The 22,152-nt window shown below is 41.5% G+C and overlaps 1 protein-coding gene across 4 annotated transcripts in view; it reads right to left on the reverse strand.

Moving 5' to 3' along the window:
- The window catches only part of STXBP5L (syntaxin binding protein 5L), a 100,113-nt gene that overhangs the window by 35,569 nt on the left and 42,392 nt on the right, over positions 1-22,152 (reverse strand). For all 4 annotated transcript variants that reach the window (XR_014152057.1, XM_081844825.1, XM_081844824.1 and 1 more), the window contains 10 exons: positions 16,894-17,017; positions 15,208-15,286; positions 14,435-14,589; positions 12,328-12,400; positions 11,485-11,632; positions 10,345-10,412; positions 9,287-9,327; positions 5,549-5,763; positions 4,507-4,679; positions 2,108-2,233 (listed from right to left, as the gene is read on the reverse strand). Coding sequence is in view for 3 of the 4 variants with exons in the window: in XM_081844825.1 (XP_081700951.1) it covers positions 2,108-2,233; positions 4,507-4,679; positions 5,549-5,763; positions 9,287-9,327; positions 10,345-10,412; positions 11,485-11,632; positions 12,328-12,400; positions 14,435-14,589; positions 15,208-15,286; positions 16,894-17,017 (1,202 nt within the window). In the remaining variant the exon portion in view is untranslated. The remainder of the gene's footprint in view (positions 1-2,107; positions 2,234-4,506; positions 4,680-5,548; positions 5,764-9,286; positions 9,328-10,344; positions 10,413-11,484; positions 11,633-12,327; positions 12,401-14,434; positions 14,590-15,207; positions 15,287-16,893; positions 17,018-22,152) is intronic.

Below are 22,152 nucleotides of genomic sequence, written 5' to 3' on the forward strand. Positions count from 1 at the left end.
AGAGACATCCTGAATAAATCTGGTTATTTTTCAAGGGGTGGTATCTTGTTCAGAGAATCTTCAGAGTCCAAGGGTGCAGATGCCTCTGGTGTTTCAGGCCCTGGAAGTTGATCAATTCCTTTGTGAAGGTCCTCTCCGTATACGTTCAGAAATTTATCTCTGTCTTCCGATGTTCTGATTTTGATCTTCTTCCCTCTAAAGGTAAAAGATAGTCCTTGAGGAAATTCCCACCTAAAGATGATTGAATTCTTCCTTAGTAGTCTTGTCAACTCCAAATAGTCAGATCTAAGATCTAGCAGTTGTTTAGGAATATCCTTGTAGATCTCAATTCTTTTGTCCAAAATGTCCAGTGACTTTCCGTAGTGTAGGCCCAAAATCTTATCCCTTTCCTCCTTTGACCTCAATATTATCAAACAGTCTCTGGGCTTCTCTTTCTTTAGAAGTCTTCCGAGCCTAAAAGCTGAAACAATTTTAAAGTCCTTTTCCTCTAAACTCCAAAATTTGGAGAATTCTTTAGTCAGAAACTCAGCTAGGTTGCCTTCTTCCACTTCTGGTATTGCTCTTATCCTTAAATTGCTCTCCCTGTTCCGCAGTTCAAGCATGGACAAATAGGTCTGATGTTCGCCTACTTGCTTGCAGAGTGGTCTTACCTCTTGTTCTAAATTTTCAAGTTTTTGGCTGGTATCTTCAGCCAATTTCCGATTTTCCCCTGCAGCCTCCTTCAATTCTCCGATTGCTTGAGTATTCTGTGCGACTTGTCCAGATAATTTATTTAAACATTCTATGTTCTGCTCAATTTTATATGTTTGCTCATCAGCTTTCTTGTCCAAAGATTCTACTTTCTTATCCAAAGATTCTAATTTTTCAAAAATTTTCTCTAAAATAGTAGTGCTTGCCCCTGAGGCCATATCTTCCAGTTGTAATTCCTCAGTTTCTCCCTCCCCTGCCCGTGGCAGAGAAACAGTTTCGACCTCAGAGGGCAAAGTAGGCACAGATGATCTACGTGCCTGTGAGGCTGCGGTTAAAGTTGTCAAAGTTGTTTGTTTAGTTCTTCCTCTCCTTCTTGTACCACTCATTCCAAAGTTATCTAAAATTCAAGGTCAAGCTGAGTTGTTCCCATGAGAAAGCCCCGGCACAGATGGTCACAGTCAATAAGGGGCCGGGAAAAAGAAAGTAAAGTAAAAGTCACTGTTATAAGTCCCAAATCCTCTAGGGGGAGTTTAAAATATTTCAGGGAAGAAATCAATTTCAGTTAAAATAAAGTCAAATTTCTAAGTCCAAGAACCTTCAATAAAAAGATTTTTCAGCAGAGTTAAGGTTTAGTGCAACAACAGTATTTCTGATGGTGTAAGCTGGTAATCCAAATGCTTCAAAGTAACAAGTTCAGACTCTCTCAGATTGTTTCAAAGTTCAGATTCAAAGTATCCAAGCTGCAAACTGCAAGCTGACAGCTCAGTTTCTCAGGCAGTTCCAGCGCCTGGGGTTTTTAGTTAAAATGTAGCTCCAAAGGGAGAAAGATTAAAATATAACTAAAATTCATAAGAGTCCAGCACATGAGGTTATTTATTCCACTTAAAATAAAGTTCAATGGGTGCTCAGATCAAATAGTTTAAAAGGTCTCTCTTTGCCTCCACTCTTCCACGCTCTTTGCGTTCAAGTTCAATGGGAGCGGAAGACGGACTTCCTGTTTTTCGTCAATCCGCTTTCAGCCAAATTTAATATTTTAAAGTCCCGAATTACATACAGTCCGTTGTTTACTCACGGGTTGTTGTTTTTAAAGCATAAATTTCAGGAAGAAAGGTCAGCGCTCACTGGCAACAGCTACGCGGCTTCACTCCGCCGATTGCGGAACGACCCACAGCGCCGCAGCCTCCTCCGCGATCCGGAGCCCCTTACGAGGCTCCCTCAACGTTTCGGTGGCCGCTTCTGGCGCCCGCCGGGTCCCGGGACCGCAGGCTTCTGCTACCTGCGGTTTTCCGTTTTTGGGTCTCCGCTGCGCCGTAGCGGACGACCCTTTCTCGTGCGGAGCTTCCCTTCCCGTTAGGAAAGGGCAGCCATTACCCTTCGCGCCGCCTCCGGAAGTCCCTCTGAGTATATTTCAACTTACAAGCCATATGCTGAGTTTGCTGCTAGGCTGGTTATCTGTTGGGGAGAGTCGCCATCAGCACAGACCAACTGAATAACAAGGACCGCTTGGTAACCAGGAGGCATCCTCACAGCACGAGTCTTAACACTAAGAGCAAAAGGACAAACTGTGAACAGAATGACCAAGCTATACCAGAAGACAGAATTGTAAAAACTACCTGGAGAGAACTTCCTGGGCATTACCTCTACTCTCATTTAGGGTTGGCAAACATCCGGAATGTCCCGGACATATCTGGAATACTGCAGCTGCAAGCAGTGGCCAGACAGAAATAGGCGAAATGTCTGGGAAAATCTGGATGTATGGCAACCCATGTTGGCAGTGTATTTTTTGCCGATTTTCCTCAGAAACGTCCAATTTCTTTGCAATTTTCCTCCAAAAAAAGATAGAGAAAGCTCAACAAATTTTCTGTCTGGATTTTCACTCTTTGAACTATGGCAACCCTGCTTTCATTGGTTGTTGTTGTTATTATTATTATGATTTGGTTTTTTACCCTCCCTTCAGCATGAGGTTACACCTATTTATAAATATAGTAATTTAGAAAAAACTAAAAGAGATTTCAATCAACAGAATAGGGTGGGTCATAAAATACATATCTAATGTATCAAAGGCCAGGGCAAAGAGGTGTGTCTTCAGCATGTAAAGAAAACTATGCAATGTGGGTGCCAAACGGGCCTCCGTGGAGAGGGAATTCAGTTCTTAAGTGTGTTCCTGGAGCTGCCTTTTCATCCTTCCTCTTCTATGCCTATAGAACTGTAGAGTTGGAAGGGACCCCAAGGGTCATCCAGTCCAAGCCACTGCAACAAAGGAATCTTTTCCCCAACAGGGGGCTCAAACTCACAACCCCGAATTGAAGTCTCATGTTCTACCAACTGAGCTACCCATCTAGTAAACAGCTATAGTTTTCAGAAGAGACTGTGATTTAGGGCAGAATATCTGAAATAATCTATAAGGCTATAAGAATTTTTTCTCTCAAAGGTTTTCTCTCAAAAAACAAAACAAAAAACCTCTGCTGTACCTAATGTATGGAAGCCTGAAGGCAAACTGACTCAGGAGGTCGGATTGATTGAAGCTTGCCATCACAGGCCAAGTCATTCACTGCAGAGAGCAAGAAGTCAGTCTGTTTACCAGTCAGTGGGAGTGTTGCTACATGGGACCTGATCAGACTCTGGGAGTCAATCAGCGACCTCGGTTGGTTATTGGATGCAGGTTGTGGCAGGACCTCCCAGAGTGGCCCCATGTCATGGACAGACCTGTCGACAACTCCTTCAGGCTACCCAGCAGACAGGCAAGGTGAAAACAGCAGGCTAGAAAACAGGCTGCCTGGTGGACGGATCCTTGCCTGATGCTGCACAAAACCCCAGTCTGTTGTTGTTGTTGGCACCTGTCTATCTCGAGAGGAAATGGAGTGCACCTCCAGAGGGAACTGCTGGAGAACCACAGCGCCTGCTGTGGGGACAGAGACTGGTAACATGTAACTGCGATCCCCCCATGTTGTTTTTGCTACATTAGCAGCAGCGAAGTGACCTCCCTAGGAAGCAAGCCTGGGCAGTGTGTCTGGAGGTCCTGGGCTGCCCAGATGACAAAATCTGCCCCGTCTTGGCCTCACCGGTGTGGTCCAAAGGAAAGCAGAGCAATATGTTTGGCGCCAGCTTGGCTGCAGGAGTTGCCAGATGGAAGCCTATAAGGCACCATCCAACTGTCTTAGGGACTCCGCTCCAGATTTGTGTTGGGTTTACTCAACCTTTTCTTCTCCCAAAGACGTCCTGCAAGACAGTCTATGGGAATCAATAAAAACTGGGGCTGTGTTTAACCCCCACTCTGCCTCTGTATGTCACTGATCCCTCACACCTGCTTCCTAATGCTCAGTGCTTGATCCACCAAAGAAGACTATGCGGTCAAAACATTTGGCTAGTATACTTTCTATATTTTTATCTGCCCCTTTATATATCATCTTTGATACATCATCATCCTGTTTAATTTCAATAATTTTTATCTCATCACTTATTTATTTAGACACGCTAGATATGAAAAAATAAAAGTTAGTTACAACTGGAAAATCAAGCATCAATTAAAATGCCTGCTGGAATAAAAAAAAAAAGCTGGCCTCAGCTGGAAGGGAGTTCCATAAATTTGGGTCCACAATACTAAATGCACAGCTCCTTGGAAGCCAGTAAAGGTTTGCCACCTCATTTCATTCCACTGGCCATTACTGGGTTCTACACAATGCAATACAAGCCAAGCAAATCTAAAAAAACCCAAATCCCTGCCTGCCTTAAGGAATTTTATATCCTAAGCTTTGACAGAAGAGAGGACAACAGAGGGAGAGGGAAACAAACCTTTCAACCATCTAAATTGTTTACCTGAGACATGGGATACTGTCCTTCATCGTTCCTTCAGATGCCACAGTGTTTGTACTGCCTGAGAGATCTTTTAGAGATGGAAGAGGGGAAGAGGCATTTGGAAAAGGAGGAATCATTTCTGCCTCGGGACTAATGATATCTTCAGCCTCACTTTGGAGGTGCACCTCTAAAGACTTAAGGAAATTAAAACCCAAGTTATTTTATGAAATCAAGTATTTTCTGAATAAAATAAGTAGCAGCAATAAATCTGGTCAGTTCCTAGTATAGCAATCAAGAGATTCATTTGATAAGGTATTAGTTCAGTTAAAATGAAGGGGAGGAATGAATTAAGGGGAGGAATGGAAATATCATCAACACTAAATATCCTCCACAGAACTTGCCCATTAACCAACCAATACCTGCCCCCCAACAACAACTTAAGATGAAATTGACCTTCATCTAAAGAACTAACACAAATGGGGTGGGAAGTCTTATAACCTAAGACCTGAATTTCGAGGATAACAATGGGCTTTTTGCCCTCTCTTGCTAAGCATGAGATAGAGGGTACTTAAAGCAGTTGTTCAACAGATTCATCACCATGAATTTGGGCTCCTGGGAGTTTTGTGCCACTAATGTTATCTCAGAAACAGAAACACAAGGTCATTATGAAGAAAGACAGTACCACCCAGTAAAATGTTTTGCATCTGAGAATTGGATTTTGGGTTGTTGTTTTTCTAAGTAATCAACTGGCTCAAATGCGATCTGTACCCAGGGCCTTCCTACATAACAGTTCACAGTAGTACACATGAAATAGTGTTACAATCACTTGCATATATTTATACATTACATAGAGGAAGTTAAAACGTGCAGTCATTATTGCACTGCCTGTTTCAAACACAGTTCTGTGTTGCAACATCCCATCGATCTGAAATTTTACTTGATTAACAAAATCTAAGCTTTTCACTTATGCTACATGCAACTCTGGAATATGATGTGTTTCAAAACTCCACACCAAGCCTTGAAGTAAGCAATGCAATAGATAAGCAAACTCATGCAAACTTACTGAGATTTCAGTATTAACTTCATGCTTGCTGAATCTGTAAACGATAACATATGCAGAGACCCCTGCTACACAAAACAGTCTACTTTCAGGGCACCAGAACATCAGCTGGATGGCAAAAGGATCCTCTTCTGTGTTTTCTGGGGTTGGTTTTCCTTCTAACTTCTGCTTTTCAAAAACCTTTGAGGTTTTTAACTTGTATAACATCTGCAGTGTAACTGGAGAATATTGAAGACATCTATTATATTGCTTTAAACTAGATTAATATATGCTCATTATCTGTAAATATCACAATCTGTCTTTTCCAGTATTGTTAGATACTACAGTGAAACAGTGCAAAAGGCAGCATTATTGAGTTTCATACTATATCATATCTACCCTTTTCTTTGCTCTGCTCTCAGATAAGACCAAAAAGAGAGACATACCTTAGCAGCAGGATAGAGCCCTGCTCTTTTAGGGCGTATGAAAAAGAAGGTCAACCTTTCAACATAAGGAATCCTCTACCTTAAAAAAATTGAATATATATGATGGAATCCAATGTAGCACTAAGTGGAGTAGGTGTGTACAGAACAAGGTTGACTCATGCAGTGGGACTTAACCCCCTCTGCACTCCCTCCAAACCTGTTCTGGGGTTTTCGCCACACCACCAGAGCGGATTTACTGGTGGAGAGGAGATGGACCATGTTCCTGTTGTGCAAGCAGACCACGTTCCACACATGCAACACCTGAGTTCAATCCTGCCCATTTACTTTCTTTGCTTTTTTGTGTAATGCCTTTTAAGATTACAGTAAAAAGAATGAAAATATACCGTATATACTGAAGATATTCATACAATTCTGAGTCCATAAGATGTGCAAAGGGTGCTCAAATCTTTATCTATCACCCTACCCATCTTGTAAGTTGGACACAGTTGTTCAATATATGTCTGGCCAGCTTGACATTACTAGCTTCCATTTGAAAAGTGCAAAACCCAGGATTTTTCTTACCATAAGTTCCTATTCTCAAGGGAGGCATTAAATATCCTTCAAGACATTCCCTCCCCCTTTTAATCAAGGAGCAAGGCCAACTGCTGGTTGACTCATCCATGGGAAGGATCTCCAATCTACCAGACTATCCTGGACAAAAGCAAGAACCCTAAAACCTAGGAGAAACTAAAAGGAAGGCCAACAAGGTGAATGCAGAAAAATACACAAGCCACACAGATAGAGGGAGAACGCCTCAAAAGGCCTTACCTAACAACTCCCTTCGTATGTCTATTGTTGAATTATTTGCAACAATTATCAACACATTTATATGGGATACAAATGTATTTTCAGTATTTTTTCCCTGTAACACTGGTGCAATTCACACTGAAGCACCTTTCCCTGATTAGGGAGCACTGCACTGGCATTTTTAGGGAACACAACTGCTGCTCAGGGGTCACACTGTATGAAATACTGTATCTCCCTTGTTCTAAACACAATTCTATGCTATGTGCTACAGGAGGTTCCTATCATCTTTCTTTACCACACAACTCTGTGTCACTCAGCACTGTAATTAATTATTATTAATTAACCACACTTCATCCTGAGGTTCCAGGGCGGGTTACAACATTAAAACACAACATTAAAAAGCCACAGACAGTGGAGTTCCCACCGCTGCACATTCTAGCACCTCACACAGCAAAGCATTGCTCACAACACAAATATGTGTTTCTGTGCCACGGACACAGCAACCAACCTGCTAGTCTTCTTTTTTGTTTGCAGAGCAAACAGAAAGAGTTAAAGGCATTGGAAGCGGAGTCTGAATTTGCATTCATTCATGCTACACTGTTCTCAAAAGGAATGGCAAAATTCCTTAAACAACCACTTATTTAACAAGATCCAAAACAAATGTACTTGGATGTAGTGTAGGGACGGCAATGGAGCCTCTTCCTCCTGCCCCCCCCACCACTCTTCCTTTTTGGACCCAGGATCTTCCATTCCTCTGCCCTGCCCCTTCCCCCAGCCTTCTGACTCTGAAATTTAAGGCTTTTAAATTAAGCCCAACTCACAGCTTCACAAGTGCGTACTCCCACCTGCTCAAAGGTTGAAGATGGGGCAGGAGAAGAAGATGAGGAAAAAAGGATGCCAAACCAGTTCTGCAGGATCAAGGCTACTCTCACTGATAACAGTGTGTGGCTGATTCACTTGGAAATCAACCAATACAAGAATTAGATACCTGTATAACCACTGTTCCACCACCACAAGCTATACTGATATGCCCCACTGTGCTGCCATATAGCATAGAATTAAAACATCACTGAAATTTCCCCTTACCCATTTTGTTTCTTAGGACTACAACACACACTACATTTCGTTTTGTTTCTTAGGGCTACAACATAGGCTGCATTTCATTCCAGAACCAACGGAGAGGGAATACTTGTTGTTTTCTATTTAGGGCACACACAGTCTAGATCCATTGCGTATTTGTTGCCCCTAAAAAGCAGTTACTGAGAAACTGGTTTCGTTTCAAAAATAAAAGCTCATTGCAGGTTGATTCCGTATTACCCTGCAATGCGTCCACTGGAAAACCCATGTAGGTGGTCTGGCCATAGGGGATGTCTCAACCCCTGCCCAATAGCGTTCTGGGTGGGCATATACCAAGACTGCAACCACCACTTTTATCTTCCTTCTCCCGGGCATGTGCAGGGAGGAAAAGGTGTGGATAACCTAATGGGGGGATTTTCAAACACATATCAAGTAACCACACACCCATCCTTGTGCATGGCTAGATCCAGAATTAAGCAAGATTGAAAGCAGCATGTTGAGGGCAAACATGAAAACTACATTTTTGTGCTACAAACTTAGATAGCATGTATGCAACCTAGCTGTATCCAGGCTCTTTTTTTAGCCTATATATAATTCAGAGAACGAAAGCATAGCAGCACAGGGCAGTATCAAACTAAGCAGTTCTGCTGGCTGAGCTACAGAACTTCCTCTCCTCTCTCTGCATGCTTCCTAAATCTGTTTTGGATTTCCCCCCAACGCTCTGCAGCAGATTAAGAAGACATGTGGGAAGAGGACAGGGAGGGGAAGTTCCATTGCACAGCCAAAAGTGTTTGCGCTAGTGGAGCTCTTCAGCTGAATTCCAGCCATAATAATTTTCATAAACTAATGCCTTTCCAGAGCATAAAAGCCCTGATTCATCATCCCTCTCTAAATCCATAATTTCCCTTGCAATGGGATAACAGTTCAACCCCATGCATTGCTCAGAAGTAATTCACGCTGGGTTCAGTGAGGTTTACTCCCAGGTAAACGTGCGTAAAAACTAGGTGTCCTTTGAATATTTCACTTGATCACCCTGTCCCTAGAAACAGAATTCCTCTACCTTGAAAAATTGTGTAGAAGAGTGAGATGTTGAAAGGTTGGCCATCTCTGGTTTAGAATTAAAAAGAAATCAACATATATACATTTCCGGATTTCTTATTTTGTCACCCTGGAGCATGATGTCACAGAAACAGGAGGCAAAGGGGAACAAATGGCTTTGGACAAAGAAACCACACAGTGATGTGGGTCTCCTTCCACCAACATTCTCACTGAAATGTCAGGAATCAATTTCATTCCATTTGTTACATTAATCCTATCCTTTCAATAACGAACAAATTTAACAATTATTTTGTTTAATCCCATCCTTTCAATAATGAACAAATTAAACAATTATTTCCCTTAAATTTGTAGCATGCAGTTATTAATTGTTTAAAAATTGTGTTTTGGCACTTACTGGCAGAAGCATCCCAAAATTTCACTGTTCCATCTGCATGACTTAAAAAGAATAGATTAAAAGTCAATTAAAACAAAGTACAGAACAGTTAACCTTTTAGTAAGGCTGCGTACAAACTGAAGCTTTAAAGCACATTCAAAACACATTTCTTCCCTCAAAGAATTCTGGGCATTCTAGTTTAACCCTTCATAGAGTTACAACAGACTACAGTGGCTAGGATTCTTTGAGGGAAAGAAGAATTCTATTATTTATACCCCACCCATCTGCTTCACATGTGCTTTAAAGCTCCAGTTTGTACACAGCCTAAACGTCACATATATACCAAGGCCCCTGCAGATGCCCTATATATTGCACATTCATGATGATTTGTGCTCATGGTGCTATTGGGGCAGCCAAATGCAATCCCACTTTCAATACTGTTTGCAGCAGCAAATGCTTCTTTTCCAATCAGTGCATATCCTGCAACTTCATGCTGAAGTCCATCCACATTATCAATAATGAGGAAACACTGTAGAACAACTAATAAAGCACAATTAAATCCACCATGAATTCACTATTATTGTGTTAAGCCAGGCACCCCCAAACTCAGCCCTCCAGCTGTTTTGGGACTACAACTCCCATCACCCCTAGCTAACAAGACCAGTGGTCAGGGATGATAGGAGTTGTAGTCCCAAAACAGCTGGAGAGCTGAGTTTGGGGGTGCCCGTGTTAAGCACATGCTGTGGAACACACCTGCAGTACTGTACTGGAGGGGCCCTGCGTCTCCCTGCGGTGAGGGAGACAGACTGAACACAGCTGGTAAGTCATTGTGACAGCCAGTCCTTGTTAGGCAGCTGTGAAGAGCCTAGCTGCCTCACATCTTTCAGCTCTTCATTAAAGCATGGAAAGACTGAGCTCTGAAAACTGGGACAAGAAGCCTAGAAGTCAATTTGTGAATCACCAGAGACAACCCCCGAGGACAGCTAGCAAGATCAAGGGAAAATTAGAAACTGGTTGGGTCTGTAAATGGGTCCACCACTCCTTCAGTAAGCAGCATCCTATAATAGCAGCTTCCTTACCCTGTTATGATAATTTCAGGATACGTCTGGGCTCCGAGGTTCCATGCTCCGCCACTGATAGGCCACTCCTAAACACCATGAGAGGGGTTACATTTAGAATACTGAAATGCTGCATTTTATTTCAAGGAAAGTGACAACTTACAGCTGTATATATGTTAGTGTGTCAGCTGCAGTATGTAGGTGTGTCATGTGAATGTTGCGTGTGCTCCTCCCGGGGCTGGAAAGGGGTTAGTTTAACCTCTGGTTAGCTAGTAAAATTGAATTACTGTGTAGTGAAATGATGCATGTCGAAAAAGAGTTTCACCAGCATGAAAAGTTTGGAAAGCTCTGTATTATACCTTTAAAGCATGGGTAGACAAACTAAGGCCCGGGGGCCGGATCCAGCCCAACCACCTTCTAAATCCGGCCTGCAGACAGTCTGGGAATCAGCATGTTTTTACATGAGTAGAATGTGTCCTTTTATTTAAAATGCATCTCTGGGTTATTTGTGGGGATAGGAATTCGTTCATTCCCTCCAAAAAAATATAGTCCAGCCCCCCACAAGGTCTGAGGGACAGTAGACTGGCTGCCTGCTGAAAACGTTTGCTGACCCCTGCTTTAAAGCACACTCATTCTCTCCGCCCCCAAAGGATTCTGGATACTGTAGCTTCTTAAGGGTTGTTGGGAAGTGTGAGGGGTAAAGCTAACAGAATACTTTGAGGGAGAAAAATAAACTTTGGTCATCATTCAACTATAGTTGCTGTCTTTGTGCTTTAGGGCCAGATTCCAGTGTTTACTTTTAAGCCCTAAATTGGGTGGTTCCTATGTATGTCCAGGAGGGCTGGCGCGCTCTCCCTCTCTCTCTTTCATATATGTTCCTCCTATCCCCCTGAAATTTGAGGGAGAAGCTATGCTCTATGTTCTATCTTTCAACCCAGTAAATCAAACCAAGAAGCAGCATAAACTATTTGGAATATGCTTTCAAAAGAAACCTGCTTGGCCACATTCCTAACTGCATTACATCATCAACTAATAAGTTTTATTTTTAAAAGCTTGTACTGTAAAGCAGACAGTACAGTCTGGAGGCTTTATACAGAAGACTGTGCCAATAAATATACAGTTCTGCTTCAATAAAACGCACCCAACTTTTCCTCTTTTTACCTTATTGCTGTATCCTTGCTTCTTATGCTTAGCGCCTATGGAATATAGCACAGGAATCAAATCTGGAGGACAGTCAGCAAAATAGTCTGTGCAGGTAACTGGTGATTCATGAATGTCCATGGGATAAGGATTTTCAAATATTGGAAAGCTATTTGAGAAAGATATTTTATGGGATTGTATTAGCACACCTTTTAAAGCAGAAAATTATGTAATACATAAAGTTTACTAAAATAAAACATACTAGCAATCTATGGGAGGAATTTAAAAAAAAACACCCGACAGCTTATCAGAACTTTTAAAAAGATAAATTGAATTCCACTATAAGGCAGTTTTGCCTCTCTTTAATCAGAGTGATGGGAACCAAGTTAACCCAACAAAATGAGGGACCGGTCTTCATTCTCTTTCAACTCTTTGCAAAGACCTGAGGTGGCAAGACTCAAGAGTGTGGGATAAGCAAGAAAGTTATGGAAAAAACCATAGAAAAAACAACAGAGTCACAAACTTTTATGTAATAAAAGCAGGACATTTATCACTTGGAACTTTAATCCCAGAATATTTTCTTCCCACCTCCCTTTAATTGGGAAAATGGAAAACAAAAAACTCAACAAGCTTTGGAAAGGCACATAAAAAGTGATTACACAGCAAGAGGCTCTTAATTATGTACTTATGTAATTATGTAAAGATGGATTTTACACAATTACAGATGGAAACTGAGCCTGTTTATTTTTTTAACACATAATGGCTTGTCTTTGTTACTCTATATTTCCAAGCTTGGATACAATAAATAAATAAAGCTGACCTTCATTCAAATGAGCTGTAGCATCCTGCAGACTATATACTTACTTGCTTTGAGTCAGATCGACGACAATGAGATCTTTTTCCAATAGTACAACTACAGCATAGGGTTCTTGCACTTCTAAGAATCAAGAATTAAGCACATATATTAGTGAACTAGAACATTAAATAATAATATATTCACAAAATGAAGGACTGTAGGCAGGGTTCTGAATCGCTGAAAAGGGTTTTCCAAACTGAAAGAAATGCTGTTAAACTACATCCCTACTGATGCAGAGAAGACTTCCCTGCGAAGGAAAGGGGAAGATTTATAATGGGAACTATTGGACTGTCAGTTATGTAGCTGCCTTATGAGCTGTACCATGAGTTGAAATTTATGCTGTTGTTAATTATGGTTTGGAAAAATAAATAAAATGATTTTTAAAAAGGAAAAAGCCTGTTTGGAACACTGATGGGGAGATGATGTTATTTTGGTCGTAAACTTGATTGTTATGAACTTATACATTTGTCTTTAGTATAAAGACAAGGAGCGGCGCCTCAATGCCTTTGACTTGTGCTGTATCAGGAAGATTTGGGGCATCACATGGCAGGACAGAGTTTCAGACAACGATGTGCTCTCCCAAGCCCTAATTCCCAGCACGTTCATACTCCTGTCTCAGCAAAAGCTATGTTGGCTTGGCCACGTCCACAAAATGGAAGATGTCAGGACCCCCAAAGACGTGTTCTACAGGGAGCTGGCTTCAGGCACCAGGCCCATTGGCAGACCAACTCTGCATTTCAAAGATGTCTGCAAACATGATGTGAAGACTGGCAACATTAACCCCACAGTGTAGGAATCCCTTGCAGACGACTGCAGCGCTTGGAGACAGTCAAGTTGTGTATCTGCAGCAGCGACCAGAGGAGGAATGACCATGGGGAGGAGTACAGAAAGAAGTACAGTCGTACCTTGGAAGTCCGTTCGACTTCCAAAACATTCGAAAACCAAAGTGCGGCTTCTGATTGGATGTAGGAAGTTCCTGCAGCCAAACTGGAAGCCGTGGAAGCCCAGTCGGACGTTCGGCTTCCAAAAATAGTTCGCAAACTGTAACACTCACTTCTGGGTTTGAGGTGTTTGGAAACTAAGCTGTTCACCAAGCGGTGCTGTGTGTGGCAGTCAGCTCAGCGGGATCCCACCTTCGTCGCCAGTGAAATAGACTCAGAGTCACAAAGTGATTTCATGCTCTTTATTCAGCTCATAGTGGTGAGGAGGGATGAATGAATGTCCCCTCAAAGTATCTGCTTTATATACATTATTTACACAATGGGCTGCACATGATTGGCTAATTCTACTGTAAGCCAATCAGGTTGTGAATTCACTTCTATCTGGAGCATGATTGGGTGGTTCCTGCCAACCAATCATACTGCTGCATTGTTCTAGGACCAATCAGACTGCTGCATTCTGAATCCTATTGTTCTAGGACCAATCATACTGCTGCATTTTGGATCCTTTGTTCTAGGACCAATCAGACTGCTGCAGTTTGGATCCTATTCAACTCAGTACATAACCGTACGACTGTACAGAAAGAAGAAACACCATGGTAAACCTGAATCGGCACAATGGGATGGCTTTATCTGCCTCAGCTGCAACAAACCACGTCTCTCCCATATCGGTCTCTAGAACCACAGCAGGAGCTGTAACTCTCCAACTTCATTCCCAAAGGTCCACTCTTCCATTGTCTCCGGAGACAGACAGATGCCAACCAACCAGTTGCAATCCAGAAAATCCACATTGGAAGCCTATTACATTGTTCCCGCTGCCACATGTGGCCCAAACGACACAGAAGTACTTTTTATGGTAACTCTGCTGTTATGGCACATACAGATCAGATCTGATGCACACACTTAAACTGAGAGACACTTCAGTAACTTTTGACAATATTAGTATGAACAAACTCTCTGCTCCACACATTCCCATAGACAAGGCACAAAAATCTGCCTACAATGAGGCGGTTCTGCAAAATCCTAGATCAACTGTGGGTGGCAGAACCTTTGAGACTGGAATTATTGGAGGATTTTTTCCAACCCAGCTATATTTGGTCTCTCAGCTTTCCTGTGAGTACAAGGTCACTACTTGTTTTCAGACCTTTGGCTAAGATTGTAACACAAACACGCTCACCATTTGGGTATGGAGTTTCACAAAGAGTTAAAAAGTCGACAATGGGATGATCCATTTCAAGTACTGTAATTGCTTTTCCATGCATGATTGTCAGACTAGGTCTTCTCCAAGGTTTGTCGTAAGAAAGTCCACCAGAAAAAATGATAAAAGGCTCACTATATTGAGAAGAAATGAAAAAATAAATAAATGATTGTTTCAGATTTTTGCACTGACTTTCAGCCCAGATATTTTTGCAAGTTGCAAAAAAGAAATGCAGTCTGTATGTAAATTGTGATTAAATTCTAAGGACTCGCATTGATCTTTATAGGGTTCTGGAACTGAGTAGCGAAAAGATTTAATTATGAAGCTGCCTGATACAAGTCAGGCCACTGGTCCATTTATCCCAGGACTGCCTGCTGTTTTTAGCAGCTCTGCTTCAAGCAAATTATTTTCTAGCACTTTCATGTGGAAATATGCTGGGAAGTGAGGCTAGGGGCCCTCCCCCTTAAGGCCTGCAATACAGAAACTTTTAGGACAACTATTCCAAAAGGTACGAAGGGGAAGTCCACAGCATATTCATAGGCTTTAAAGAGGTTCTCTAGACCTATGTTTGAAAATGGGGCAGAGTCTAGCTGGGACTGTGTGCTGTTTTTCTGAGAGTGGACATGGAACCTACAGCATTCTGCCAGTCTCTGTGTTCCAGAAACAGCATGTATGTGAGGTTCAGCACAGCTACTAATGCGATTAAACTTCCAGCACAGTAAAGGGCAATGTGGGGGGGAAACCCTACTTACCTATTTTTACAGGTCTTGTATTCTACTTTAAGAATTGGTTTACAAGATTCAACTTTTTTCCCATCTCGTTGAATCTTACCTGTTAAAAGTTCACACAGAAATAGCAAATTTATTTTACCTTAAGGCCAGGGCGTTTGCAAAAATCACAACTGCTTGTACTGGCTATTAAATTCAGGGTTATTAATCCAGGGTGGAAACAATAACCTACTGTGCATTAAAAAAAAACATTCCACGTAGTGATTATCTGTAGATTCCTACCATTCAATGAACCAGATTTTGCCTGGAATGGGTGTCAGGTGGGAGGCAACATTTACAGGCTAAAATATAAGGTGTGACCGGAAAGGTCAGTGATCAGTCACAGAAATTGGAAAGCAAGAAATATTTGAACATACATGCCTTACAGACCTTCAAAGTAGGTCCCCTCTGATACAGTGCATCGTTGACAAAGTTCATAGAACTGTTGGAAACTTTTGGAGAAGTCCTCTTTCTGTACTGCATTCTTCCCTTGTCACAGCAGCTTGGACGTGTGAAATGTTGGAAAATCTGTGCCCTTTCAGTACAGATTTCAGTTTTGGAAAAAGAAAGAAATCCAGTGGGGCCAGATCGGGAGAATATGGAGGATGGGACAACTCAGTAACCTCAGTAACGATTTCAAACAGAATATGCAATTCTTCTGCCATCATTCGGACGGACAAATGCCGGTCCCACATCAATAACTCATGAACTCATTTCCGTTCCTGAGTTTGCTGCCGTTCTGCTCATCAATGGTCTGCCAAACTGAGGGTCATCTTTGATGGTTTGCCACCCTTCATGGAAACACTTAAACCACTCATACACCGTCTTTCGAGTTACAGCTTCATCTCTGTACACAATTGTGAGTATTTTGTGGGTTTCCAATGCTGATTGCATGTTCGAATATTTCTCACTGTCCGATTTCTGTGACCATTCACCGAACTTTCCGGTCACAACATGTAGAAATGGGGAATCTTAGGCCCTCCATATGTTACTGAAGTACACCTGCCATCCCTAGCCATTGGCCATGCTTGCTGGGCTGATAGGAGTTGTACTTCAACAACATCTGGAGGGCCAAAGGTTCCCCACACCTGGTCAAAAGGAAACCAGGCCAGTAGTTCATCCAGAGATGGATGGGGTGTCCTGAGCTAAGAAGAACAGATAGGTGCTGATAAACCAATTTCTGTGGCCTGAACTCAGAAACTGCTGCAATTCTCCCTACTTGAAGGCAAAGCTTGACCTATTTATCCCACATATTTAGACTCATAGAAGGGTGCATGGTTCTCTGCTGGGATATATCCCAAGAGCAGCTGGTGCAGTCTGCACCTCATATGGGACCCATTTCTGGAGACTTTCTCTCTTTTCAGAGATGGTGGGGGTATTCATTCCCCTGACATATTCTTTACAATGGCAATCGAGATTAGGTGAAGCAGCTACAACATAAAATCAAGTAAATGGTGCAACGAAAATCCCACCTCAAATTTAGCAATCCTTCCATTGCATTTCATTGAGTTATCAGGGTAATCAATTCTGTACAGCAGTAAATTGCTTCTTTTGCCCCCAGAAACAACAATCTGCACACTATTTACCTACTTTCTAGAAGGTCAAGATTATGGTCCCTGTTCTGTGTGACCAAAAAGGGTTTAGTGTCTGCCCCCCCCCCCCATAACTTACCGTGTGGAACAATTATCTGGAAAGGTCGGCTTTGACTCTTTAGATTCCACAGAGTCAAGCTGCCATCAGAATGACTACACATAAACTGCTTCCCTTCATTATGCCATCCAATAGAATGAATAGCCTAAAAAACAATTTAAAATGTTAGCAATGACAGGCAAAATAGTCTATATTTGACAATAAAACCATTATACCTTAGAATTATAGAAGCTTAAAATATCCTATTTTACCATCCAAATGCCATAATTCAGCTCTAGGGAACATGTACACATAAAACCAAAATGATACAAAATAAGCTACTCATAAGAAACATTTTTCACAAGTATTCTGCTACTATAGATCAGCTCCATATTACTATTTTATTTATACAGTCGTACCTTGGATCTCAAACGTCTTGGCTCCTGAACAAATCGGCTCCTGAATGATCGAAACCCGGAAGTGAGTGTTCCGATTTTCGAATGATTTTTGGAAGCTGAACATCCGACACTTCTTCCAAAGCTTCTGATGGGCTGCAGGATACTCCTGCAGCCCATCAGAAGCCGCGCTTTGGTTTCCAAATGTTTTGGAAGTCAAACGGACTTCCAGAACAGATTCCGTTTGACTTCCAAGGTACGACTGTAGTCCACTTTTCAAACTAATTTTCTAAAGTGTCCTACATGAAAATAAACATAGCAGGCAGGATTCACCTAAAGCATCCCATAGAATCATAGATTTGTAGAGTTGGAAGAGACTCTGAGAGTCATCTAGTCCAACCCCCTGCAATGCAGGAATCTCAGCCAAGGCATCCATGAGAGATGGCCACCCAACCTCTGCTTAAAAGCCTCCAAGGAGGAGTGTCCACAGTCTAATACAGTGGTGCCTCGCAAGACGAAAAGAATCCGTTCCACGATTATCTTTGTCTAGCGGTTTTTTCGTCTTGCGAAGCAAGCCCATTGACGGATTAGTGCTATTAGCGGCTTAGCGGATCAGCTGATAAGCGGCTTAGAAAAAGGGGGGGAAAGGAAAAAAACCCCGCAGGAACTCGCAAGACATTTTCGTCTTGCAAAGCAAGCCCATAGGGAAATTCGTTTTGCGAAGCGCCTCCAAAACGGAAAACACTTTCGTCTAGCGGGTTTTCCGTCTTGCGGGGCACCACTGTAGCTCTTACTGTCAAAAAGCATTTCCTCAAGCTTAGTCAGAAACTCTTATCAGTGGAAGCCCAATGCACTGAATTTCATCAGTTGAAGCCCTATGAAAGGAACCTGGCTTGCGCAATGGGATTTCCCCTCTCTCCCCCCCCCCAATAAAATTAGCTCAGGGTGGTGGTGTCCAGAGAGCAGAACAGTGCACAAGGGGAAGACACACTCAACTAAAAACAGGGAGGAGGGAGCCTGCTTTACCTCTTGGGCAGGAAATTCAGCATGGTCCTGCTCCTGGTACCCACCCATCAAACCTTTGCTAATGAAGGGCAGGTGGTATGGCCTTCACCACTGATCTTGAAAGGCCAGGCAGGGTCACACAGGCAAAAGTGCTCCTTAAGACTCCAGACTGCTTAGGGATGGGAAAGTTGTTACCAGAATTTTAATTCTGACCAGACATGAGCAGGTAGTAAAGGTAAAGGACCCCTGGCAGTTAAGCCTAGTCGCAGACGACTCTGGGGTTGCAGTGCTCATCCCGCTTTACAGGCCAAGGGAGCTGGCGTTTGTCTGCCGACAGTTTTTCCAGGTCATGGGGCCAGCATGACTAAGCCGCTTCTGGCGCAATGGAACACCAAAACCAGAGCAGCGCACTGAAACACTGTTTAACTTCCCGCTGCAGAAGTACCTATTTATTTACTTTCACAGGCATGCTTTTGTTTTTTTGTTTTTAATAATTTTTATTAATTTTCACAAACACACACACACACACACACAAAAAAAAAACATACACAAACAACACATGATTTCCCCATACCTCCCCTTCACTGCACCCTTGTTTCCAATTTTTTAGCAATCCTTCATTCCATTTTTATATTTAACTTCCCTCAGGTTTTCTTAACTTAAACATTTACAGCTGTAATTCTCTGTTTCTTATCCCTTGACATTTTATCAGTCTGAAATTTTACAACAGTTCTTAAGATATATTTTAAATTTTTCCCAGTCCTCTTCCACTGTCTCTCTCCTCTGATCACGGATTCTGCCGGTCATCTCTGCCAGTCCCATAAATTCAGTCACCTTCGTCTGCCATTCTTCCAGAGTAGGTAATTCTTGCATCTTCCAATACTTTGCCAAAAGGATTCTTGCTGCTGTAGCTGCATACATAAAAAATGTCCTATCTTTCTTTGGTACCAATTGGCCGACCATGCCCAAGAGAAAAGCCTCCGGTTTCTTTGCAAATGTCCACTTAAGGATTTTCTTAATTTCATTATAGATCATTTCCCAGTAGGCCTTAATCTTTGGGCAGGTCCACCAAAGGTGGTAGAAGGTTCCTTCACATTCGTTACATTTCCAGCATTTATTATTGGGCAAATGGTATATCTTTGCAAGCTTGACTGGGGTCATGTACCACCTATAGATCATTTTCATTATGTTTTCTTTCAAGGCACTACATGCCGTAAATTTAAGGCCTGTGGTCCATAACTGTTCCCAGTCAGCGAACATAATATCATGACCTAAGTCTTGTGCCCATTTGATCATAGCTGATTTAACCGTTTCATCCTGTGTATTCCATTTCAGCAACAAGTTATACATTTTAGACAGATTCTTAGTATTGGTCTCTAACAATTGTTTCCAATTTTGACCTCTCCTTCTGAAATCCTAGTTTCCTGTCCTGCTTAAAAGTCTCATTTATCTGATAATAATGTAACCAGTCTCGAACCTTGGATTTTAATTTCTCAAAGCTCTGTAATTTAACCTTTTCACCATCATATTCTATAATTTCACAATATTTTGGCCAATTAGAGTCCATGTTAAGTTTTTTCACCGCTCTAGCTTCCATTGGTGACAACCATCTGGGTGTTTTACTTTCCAACAAATCCTTATATCGATTCCAAACATTATACAAAGCTTTCCTGACAATATGATTTTTAAAGCCTTTGTAAACCTTTGCCTTGTCATACCATAAATATGCATGCCAGCCAAAATTATTATCATACCCTTCCAGGTCTAGAATGTCTGTATCCTCAAGAAGTAGCCATTGCTTCAACCAGCAGAAAGCTGCTGCTTCATAGTAAAGTCTTAAGTCCGGCAGAGCAAAACCCCCCCTATCTTTTGCATCAGTCAAAATCTTAAATTTTATTCTGGGCTTTTTGCCCTGCCAGACAAATTTGGATATATCTTTCTGCCACTTCTTGAAACAGTCCATCCTATCCAGAATTTGTAATGTCTGAAATAAAAACAACAATCTCGGCAATACATTCATCTTGATAACAGCAATTCGGCCTAACAAGGAGAGTCTCAACCTAGACCATATGTCAAGATCTTTCTTAACTTCCAACCAACATTTCTCATAATTATCTTTAAATAAATTCACATTCTTAGATGTTAAATTCACCCCCAGATATTTCACTTTTTTTGTTATTTCCAAACCAGTTTCCCTTTGGAAACTATCTTTTTCCCCCATCGTTAAGTTTTTTTCCAGCACCTTTGTCTTCTGTTTATTTAATTTAAAACCTGCCACTTGACCAAATATTTCAATTATTTCTAAAACTCTTTTTGTACTGGCTTCTGGCCTTTGCAGAGTCAAAACCAGGTCATCTGCAAATGCTCTTAACTTATAATGTTTAGCTCCGAGCTGTATTCCTTCAACCAGCTGGTCCCTTCTAATCATATTCAATAACACCTCCAGGACCGATATAAACAATAGAGGGGATAATGGGCATCCCTGTCGTGTCCCTTTTTCTATTGGGATCTCATCCATAACTACACCATTCACGATTAATTTAGCTTTTTGCTCAGAGTATATTGCACCTATACCGTTTTCAAAGTTTTGGCCTACCCCCATCCCTTGGAGATTCCTCTTCATAAAGCTCCAAGAAATATTGTCAAAGGCTTTCTCCGCATCCACAAAAATCAAAACTGCTTTTCTATTTATGTCAGTCTCCAATAGTTCCAAAATGTCTATAATGTTCCTCACATTGTCTGACATATGTCTCCCTGGGAGAAAGCCTGTTTGGTCCTTATGAATCTCCTCTAGCAACACTTTTTTAAATCTTTTTGCTAAAATGTCTGCAAAAATTTTATAATCCACATTTAAGAGTGATATAGGGCGGTAGTTCTTAACTTGATGTTTCTCAGTTTCTGTCTTCGGTATAAGTGAGATAAATGCTTCTTTCCACGATTCGGGAGCCTTTTTTCCCTCCAAGATTTGGTTACAAACTTCTTTCAATGGTTGTATTAGCTATTCCTTCATTGCTTTATAGTATCTTGCAGTCAGCCCGTCTGGTCCTGGTGATTTTCCCAATTGCATATCCTGGATGGCACCCTCTATTTCCTGGTTCGTGATTTTCTCATTTAAAATCCTTTTGTTTTTTTCCGAAATCTTTGACAGTCCATATTTTTTAATAAATTCTTCTATCTCTTGTTCATTTTTTGGCCCTTGTGCATACAGTTTCTTAAAAAAACTTTGAAAGCAATTACTAATTTCATTTGGTTTATTAATAGATTTTCCATCTACCTCGAGAGATGTCACAGTATTCAACTTTTGTCTCTTTTTCAATTGCCATGACAGCAGTTTCCCACATTTATCTGCTGATTCAAAAGTCTTTTGCCTCATTTGTTTTATTTTCCATTCTATTTCTTGGTTCATCAGTTCCATATATTGGGTCTGATAATACTTTATTTCTCTTAAAATCTCCTGAGATTTAGGTTTTGATCTCAGTTTCTTCTCTCCTTCTTTCATTTGTTTCCAAATTTTTTCCTTCTTCTCATTCTGTTGTTTCCTCTTTATAGAATTCTGCTGGATTAGAAAACCACGCATCACGGCCTTGCTTGCATCCCATATTATTCTTCTTTCCACATCTGTTCTTAGGTTTATCTCGAAGTAGTCTTTCAGTGTCTTTTGGGCCTTTTTATAAATTGCTTCATCTCTAAATAGGGTGTCATTCATTCTCCATCTGAAGGTTCCAGCTGTTGTCAATTTCATTTCCATCTTTACTGCATTGTGGTCAGAGCAAGTTTTTGGGCAGATTTCTGTTTTTTTAACCATTGGTGCCAGATTGCTAGAAATCCATATTTGGTCAATCCTGGTCCATGTCATTTTTGCTTCAGAGAAAAAGGTCCCCTCTCTTTCCAGAGGGTTCCT

This window comes from Podarcis erhardii, assembly GCF_964252035.2.
Source record: "Podarcis erhardii genome assembly, chromosome: 17".
Lineage (NCBI taxonomy): Eukaryota > Metazoa > Chordata > Lepidosauria > Squamata > Lacertidae > Podarcis > Podarcis erhardii.